Raw genomic sequence first — 8,888 nt, 5'->3', positions numbered from 1 at the left:
GGTGCTTATAACAAATTGAACCATTTTATACTAGACCACTACAGTAAAGTATTCTTCACCACTACAGTAAAGTATTCTACACCACACGACAAGTACATTGTCCTTTGCAAGGAGATATATATCAGCCTATCAGCAATAGGATTGAAAACACATGTGATATTTATGCACCTTGCAGAAGAAACAGTCCAAAATTACAAGCAAACCAAAACAATATATAAAGATAAGATAACACGATATAAGAAAGATTGTGTCGTACATCCATACACTATGTAGACACCTTTCACACTAACTCAAAATGCTGTGCTGCCTGTTATTTATAAATGATTTTTATTACACCGCTTTCATTTTGTTTCCTGTAATACAGCGTGACCTCAAAAATGCCACCCACTAAAACACTTCTTCTTCTCCTTCTTCGTTCATGGGCTGAAACTCCCACATTCACTTATGTTTTAGCACGAGTGGATTTGTACGTGTATGGCCGTTTTTTCCCCCGCCATGCAGCCAGCATACGCCGATTTCGGGGGAGGCATACTGGGTATTTTCGTGTTTCTATAACCCACCGAACTCTGACATGGATTACAGGATCTTTTCCGTGCGCACTTGGTCTTGTGCTTGCGTGTACACACGAAGGGGGTTAAGTCCCTTGCAGGTCTGCACATAAGTTGACCTGGGAGATCGGAAAAATCTCAACTCTTAACCCACGAGGCGGCAGCGACCGGGATTTGAACTCACGACCTCCCGATTGGGAGGCCGACGTCTTACCACCACGCCACTGCGCCCGTCACTAAAACACTGATTACTCTTACATTTGTTTAGCAAAGTACTACATAATTGGTGTACACTGGCTGGATATAGTGGACGCTTATGTCACAAATTTTCAAGTATGTAGGTCAAGTGGTTTTATTTTTGTGCGTTCTAAAGTGGGGAATTGACTTAAAAGTACGAGGTTTGGCCATGAGTGGTAGCCATACCAAAACGATTTGAGCCATCCAGATTTTTATTTTTATTTTTTTTCTGAATGGCCTTGCGTCCTCATACAATAGATGAGTTAAAACAGCAAGTACAGGGAGTCTGGAGGGTGGGTGTGGTCTCTCCTCAGTGTCGAAATCCTACTTTTGATGCATTCTCCGGCGGTTTTGAAAATTATTCTTTATAATGCGTAAAAATCAAACCACTCGACCTACTTATTATCATCCCACATCTCAGGCTAATGTACACCAAATATGAAGTATTTCGCTTCATATATGTGGGAATTATTAGCATTTTAGAGGGTGGCATTTTTGGGGTCATTCTGTATCACACGATCGTCTTTTAAAAAAATTTAAATAAAAAAAATAAAAATCTCAAACACATGTACACAGTTTGCAAAACGTAAAACATTACACGCCTTATCTCGTGGAAAACACAAGCTGTTACGGGAATGTTGGAGAAGTCAGTGAAACAATACCTCCCTTCTGGTCAAGCTAAGTTGTCTTTTTTTTCTTCACGATAACACATGTACATGATTGCAAGACGTCCTTTGTCTTCTTCGCGGTATAACATCCCTGAGCGCAATCCTCATACGGGCCCAGAAGGACGCAATGGCGTCGTCCTCCTCCGCCCACTGAATGTAGGTGGTGGTGTTGAGCACAGCCATCATGGTGGGCGTCAGCTCCGTGCTGCATGTGACGTCATCCACACACGCAATCAGCAGCGCGTCATCGTTATGGATGACGTGATTGAGACACATCGCCAGCTCGAACTGACACCACTGGCTGCGGGCGAAGTGTCTGGAGAAGACCATCATGACCTTGCGACTGTCCTTCACGCTGTGGAAGATGTTGTCCACGATGTTCTCGCCGGGAAGAAAGTCTCGCTGGTGAATGCACAGCCGTACACCCATCCCGACCTCTAGCTCCGAGATGAGGTGATGACGAACCCAGTTGAGGTCCTGCTCTGCGTACGACACGAACACGTCGTATCTGAAACAAGCAAATCACGCTTGTAAAAGGAGCACAGCGCAGTAATAATTATGTCTCAACTTTTTGTAAAGTAATTGTTTGTTTGTCTAGTCTGTCCACCTATTTCATTAATCTCATATAACAATTGATCTTTTTGGTCATATAATAAGACCATTAGGTTTATGTACGTACTTGCGAATGTTTTGTTTTGTCCAAACAAAAGTGACAGGCTGAGTCAGGGTTCATGAGTCACCAGTGATTGCACAGCAGCAGGAATGTGGCAGCAGGTCACTCTCAGGGCAACAAGGACACCAGTTAAAAATTATTTACCGAACTCTGGTTACAAACTCTATTTTAAAGAATATGGGGGTAACAACTAGTAACCTGTGCAATTTTTGCAATTTGCAAAGAGACACCATTATTCATTATTTATGGCAGTGTGAATTTGTTCAAACCTTTTTGGAACAACCTTGAACAGTATTATGAAAGAAAAATGTTTGAACTGCAGCAGGCTTGAGTTAAACCCCACACTTGTATTATTTGGACAATAAGGCATAACAAACACTGATGAAGGTTTTGATTGTATTTCATTGCAAGCCAAATTTTGTGAATACAAATGTAGAATAAATAAAGTAAAGCCAACATTGAACTTTTTTTGTTAAAGCAACTGGCCTACACATACAAGATCGATAAACAGTATCCACTGTACAGAATTGAATTATGGAAAATTTAGGCTGAAGTGGGCTTCATATTTTACCCTTGTAGAACAGCACTTATTATAATTGATTGTATGTTGTATTGAATATGTTTTTATACATCATATCCACTCTATTATCATCTGATTTCTATGCATTGCATGACATGAATTGTAAAACTGCCTGAATAAAACATCTTTGAAGAAAAAACAAGGACACCAATGCAGAGATCTTCGCTGTAGGCGGGCAGTTGGACCGATGTTACAAAATAGAAACTTGTTGTGAAGGCAGTAACGAATTATTTTGATTACGGTAGGCAGGTTAACACATACATTTTCGTTACATTTTGCCATAGCACAATATCCTTAACGCACCCTCACCGAAAATAGTCAGCCGGAAGTCGGCAGTTGTGACCTTTGCCCCGGAAGGCCTCATACAGTATAAGGCGGATGGTCCAGCGGTACCGGAAGAAGAAAGTCACCAACATCAGTATGATCATCAGCAGCGTCACCACCACCACCGTGAACACACTGGCGTCACGGCTCATCAGGCACACCTGTAAAGTGTCACAGGATGATTGAAATATCAGAGAATAAACTTGCTAACTAACAGGGGATTTTCATGGAGGTACATCCACATCCAGACACAAGCTGAACGCCTGTTCAAGAGTCTTTATAGCCACTGATCAAAACTTCATCGCCATCTACTCCTAATTGTCTTAAGACAACTTGTCTTTATCCCACACTCCTACGCGCATAAGCTATTACAGTGACCATACACGACTGCCACAGCCATAAGGCCAAAAAAAAAAATAGGTGTGGTTACGGTAACATAGCCAAACAAAGTAGGGTAGGAAGGTAGGCAATCACTTTTTGTTTTTTTTTACTTTTTTTTCTAATGTGTACAAATTAAACCTACTTGACAGGGAAATAAGTGTGCGACTCGGGCGCTTTCGCTTTCATTGCGTTTTCTGCACTCGTTTTCTTGTGTGTGTGTTTTTTTTTTTTTTGACAAATGTAGTAAAAAGTTATAGGGTCGGCCCCTAAAAATAGGGTAGGTCGGGTTACCGTAACCACACCTATTTTTTTTTTTAAGGCCTAACCACAACACAGCGGCATCAGAAAAAACACATTAATATATCCATCAATCATTCCATCCATCCAATATTCCATCAATCAATCAATGAGTCCTTTCCATACCCATATGTTTATCGACTTTTTCAGTCAATTCAAAAATAAAAATGTGACCCTCCACCACGAAATGAGTCGCATGTCAGTCACCTCGCGCGGTTCTGCGCTAGGCTTAATATAAGTCCGGGGGGTGCCTGGTAACAGTGTGAGGGTCACCTTAGTCACAGGCTTATAACTCAAACAGTTTTCGCTCTTTTCTAAAACGGTTTTCACCACTGGATAGAGCATAAAAAACTCTTTAGGAAAATGTAAAAATATTAAATCATGCAAAGGTGACAGTCATGCGACTCATTCCGTGGTGGAGGGTCACAAATGAACTGACAATTAATGCCTCACCTGCTTGTTCATACGGAAATCTGTGACATTTGTTTTGGGAAGATTACTGCACTTGTAGGCGGTCCAGGCAGAGTAAAAGATAGAATCGTTTGACCCCAACCAGTCACGGAACCACAACAGGTCACAGTCACAGTGGAAGTGATTCCCGCTCAGGTCCAGAGTCTTCAGACGTCGTCGCGTGTCGTTGCTGAAGGTGTTCTCGCCGATGGTGGTGATTCTGCAGTTGCTCAGGTCCACTGTCGTCAAGTTCTGGAATCCGTCGAAAACTCCGTCCGGAATTCGCCAGAAAAAGTTCCTGTGCAGTTTAGCTACCTTGAGCCCCCGGAAGGAGGAGAAGGTCTCCTTGGTGACAGTGTCCAAATTCGTATTCCCCACGTACACGCGTTGTAAATTGGTGAGGCCCCCAAAGAGCTGAATGAACCTGTCGTTGTTGAGGTAATTGTGCTCCAGTTGCAGAAAGCTCAGTCTTGGCAGTCCTGCGAAGCCTTCCTCGTGTATGTGTTCAGTGACAAAGTCCACGTTGTTGTACATGAGAGACACATATGCCAACTTTGTGTTGTTGAATGCATAAGACTCAATCAACTCAATTTCTAAGTTTTCCATATGTAACACAGAGAGTTTCGGAAATCTGTTTTCGCCAAACATATTGGTGAGGATGTTTACAATTGGATTGCAACTCAAATAGAGTATCAATAGCTTGGGGAAACAAATCTCGCTAGTCAGGCTACTGATGCGGTTATCATTAACGTAAAGTTCCTGAAGATTCGGGTATACGGAAACGGCAACCAAACCTTCACTGGAATTGAGACAGGACGTCGGAAACTCATTCATATCGTTCTGTTCAAGATGCAAAATTGTCAGATTCTCAAACGTGTCGTTGAACTCCGTGGCGATTGAGCGCATATCGTTCATGGCTAGATTCAAGTATTGAAGAGACGGAAACTGCTGGAACATAGACGCGTTGCATCGGCGTAGATCTGCCCCGTTCAATATCAGTTTGTGAAGGCTGGGCATAGCCTTGCCGTGGAAAAGATTCGACGGGAAGGTGCCAGAGTAAACGTTGCTCACATCCAGCACTTGCACGGAGCTGAGGTTGAAGAGAGCGTCGCCATGTGTGGTGAGATCCAGGTAGAGGTTGTCGTTGAGCAGCAAGACGGAGAGGTTCCTTAGACTGCTGAAAGCCCCGCGGTCGATACTGCGCAGCTCGTTGAAACTCAGGTCCACGTGCTCAAAATGGGTCGCATTTTCGAAGAAATACGAGTCGTTGATTTCTTTCAGGCCATTTCCAGAAAAATCCAGCACAGTAATACTAAGATCAAAACTAGGAATGTAGATATGTGCTTCGCCATTCGGTGTTTTCGAGCAGTTGGCCACACAGTCGCAGCAATAGCAACGCCCGTCTCCGCACCATTCTCCATAGGATGAGTTGTAGGGACACGTGACATTCCTATCACCGCATTTCTTCTCTTGGCTCTCCGACTCGGGTGTCCTGATGTTGCACCTGCTTGACTGGGGTTGCCTGTGATACTCCTCCGACAGACCAAGGTCCAGGTCCTGGTCCAACAGAGCCTCCCCACTCCGCGGACCTAGGTCAATGGTGTTGAAGTCTGAAACTTCGGGTGAGAACCGCAGAGCGTCCGTGGATCCAGCTGTGTCATAGCCGTGTCCCTCGTTTTCCGTTGAGCGTCTTTCTCGGCGTGCTCCGTGTAACGCGTGACTACGGTCATGGTCAGTTTTCTGTCGCACTGCAAAGTGGTCAACGTGCACGTCGTTCGTGAAGGTTGTTGTCGAATTCACGGTGAGTTCACTGAAGGATGCATTTACCACAGACGATGATTCAGGATTTACCACTGTAGTAAAACGCTTCTCTCTCCGTTCCCTGGACTCTTCACTTTCAGATGTGTTTTGAGCTTCGGAAAAGACGTGAGTTGGCGCACACTTGATTTTCTCGACCGAAAGAATCACGCACAGAAGTAAAACGGTAAAGCGCACCATCATGGAAACAGACCTCATTTTGTGCGTCTTATCAGCAAGCACACTCCACGCTTATTGCTAACACATCACGTTACTCATGCACAGAAAATTCTTCCTGCTGGTCAGAGCAGTCACATGAGACACGATGGTATAATTATAAATGTGATCAGTGACTTGCAGAGCCGAAACTGCAGAGCTAAAAATACAGAGGACAACGTCCTTCTTCTAGATGTAGGAATTATTTCAAGCTGCAGGCCCTCTTATGCCTCTTATATCATTGAAAAATGAAAGCTTCCGCGTTGTCTGTATGTATACATGTTTAGCTGTACTAAGTTTTGATCAATATATTTCTTCAAGTGCTAGTGTATGTTGTGTGTGTGTGTGTGTGTGTGTGTGTGTGTGTATGTGTGTGTATGTGTGCGGGTTTGTCAGTGTGTGTGTGTGTGTGTGTGTGTGTGTGTGTGTCTCTCTGTCTGTCTGTCTCTGTCTGTCTGATGAAATGTGTGTGTGTCACGGTGTGTGTGTGTGTGTGTGTGTGCGTGTGTATGTGTGCGGGTTTGTCAGTGTGTGTGTGTGTGTGTGTGTCTCTGTCTGTCTGTCTGTCTGTCTGCCTGTGTGTGTCTGTTGAAATGCCTGTGTATGTGTGTGTGCAAAACGTATATGTTCCATGTTTCATTGCACAACCCTTACAGTATCGGACTGCTTGATACAAAAGCCAGATATATGAGGGTGTTGCTCTCATAGAAAGCCGCTCTTATGCTTCGCACGATTTCATCCTGAGTTTTCCTATGAAAAGGAAAACGAAACAAAAACTGACCGGGTGGGAATTTCACACACACACACACACACACACATAAATACACACACACACACACACACACACACATAAATACACACACACACATAAATACACACACACACACGCACACACACACACACACACACACACACCAGCACACATAAATACACACACACACACACATAAATACACACACACACACACACACACACGCACACACACACACACATAAATACACACACACACACACACACATAAATACACACACACCAACACCCACACATAAATACACACACACCCACACATAAATACACACACACACACACACATAAATACACATACACACACACACACGCACCGCGCACGCACGCACGCACGCACGCACACACACACTGACATACAACCCCCTACACACACACACATAAATACATACACACACGCACGCACGCACGCACACACCGACACACACACACATATACACGCACGCACACACTGACACACACACACACACATCAACATCACATAAAATCAAGAAAGACGTCAAGGTTCTCGCTATGTCTTGATTTGAAATACTGCACAGGCTCAGCGCCTCCATCCAGGACCCCTTTTTCAATACCGCGCGGTTCAAGGACATCTCAAGCATTCAAAGGATCCATGAGATTTCTCCATTGTTAAGCGTGGCCCTTGTGTGACCCCTCTTTGCAGCCCCAGTGACCCAGCAAGAGTCCACCTGCCATTCAAGTCGCACAGTACTGCCGGTGTGACGCCGTCATCTTGGCCCTGCCGTCATATTTCCCCCTCGATTTATACTCGAGACTGAAATGTTGTTTCCTGGTAAAATTAATGAAGTTTAATTATTTAAGGACGAAAAGCATGTCAGTTTCTTGGATGTGAAGAAGATTGGTGGTGAAATTTTTATAGATTTCACCCCAAAAATTGATTTCTTCAAAAACGTGTACCGAGTGGTTACGTCCCTTGAATGAGAAGGGAAACATTTTAGGTTGAATCAAATTTCTGAGTTAAATAAAAAAATAAAAAACATTGGTTGAACAAATTTGGCCCCATGAATATCAGGTACCAAAGGTCGCTCATCAGTACTATCGAAGGGTGTTTTTTTGCTCAGTGTCGAGTTTATACAAGATCAACGAGGCCGAGCTGAATCGTAATATGACGGCAGGGCCAAGATGACGGCGTCACACCGGCCGGCTATTCAGGAATTTTCACTCACACGTGTGACCAATGAAGCCACATGGTTTAGTTGCCTGGTAGAGCGCACACTGCGCAAGCACCTCACAATGAAGAAATCTACACTGCGTTTTTCCCGTGAAGCATTGGTGACCACACGATTGTCCACGCGCCGGGTTAATAACTGGGCACAGCTTGTTATTCCCGACAATCTGCTTATCGACATAAAAAACAAGAAGGGCAAAGCCCATACGACTCACATGCTTGACCTTGACCTTTACATGACCTTGACCTTCAGGGTCAAGGTCAAATAACTAAACCTAGCAATGACATCATACACTAAGAACTGCTTTACACATTTTTCCTACCAAAATACATGTGACCTTGACCCAAGGTCAAGGTCATCCAAGGTCATGCAACACAAAGCTGTTAATTCAAGACATAGGAAGTACAATGGTGCTTATTGGCTCTTTCTACCATGAGATATGGTCACTTTTAGTGGTTCACTACCTTATTTTGGTCACATTTCATAAGGGTCAAAGTGACCTTGACCTTGATCATATGTGACCAAATGTGTCTCATGATGAAAGCATAACATGTGCCCCACATAATTTTTAAGTTTGAAACAGTTATCTTCCATAGTTCAGGGTCAAGGTCACTTCAAAATATGTATACAATCCAACTTTGAAGAGCTCCTGTGACCTTGACCTTGAAGCAAGGTAAACCAAACTGGTATTAAAAGATGGGGCTTACTTTGCCCTATATATCA

At 43.7% G+C, this 8,888-nt stretch overlaps 1 protein-coding gene across 1 annotated transcript; it reads right to left on the bottom strand.

Annotated features, from left to right (window-relative positions):
* Positions 1-304: 304 nt before the first annotated feature.
* On the bottom strand, positions 305-6,326 carry LOC138961222 (toll-like receptor 2). The gene is made up of 3 exons (XM_070332825.1): positions 4,162-6,326; positions 3,016-3,191; positions 305-1,961 (listed from the first exon to the last, which is right to left on the bottom strand). Exons 1-3 carry the CDS (start codon positions 6,172-6,174, stop codon positions 1,484-1,486), a joined length of 2,667 nt encoding a protein of 888 aa, XP_070188926.1. The 5' UTR covers positions 6,175-6,326; the 3' UTR covers positions 305-1,483.
* Between the last annotated feature and the right edge of the window lie 2,562 nt (positions 6,327-8,888).

This window comes from Littorina saxatilis, linkage group LG1 (genome assembly GCF_037325665.1).
Source record: "Littorina saxatilis isolate snail1 linkage group LG1, US_GU_Lsax_2.0, whole genome shotgun sequence".
Lineage (NCBI taxonomy): Eukaryota > Metazoa > Mollusca > Gastropoda > Littorinimorpha > Littorinidae > Littorina > Littorina saxatilis.
This window is presented reverse-complemented; position numbering and strand designations above follow the sequence as displayed.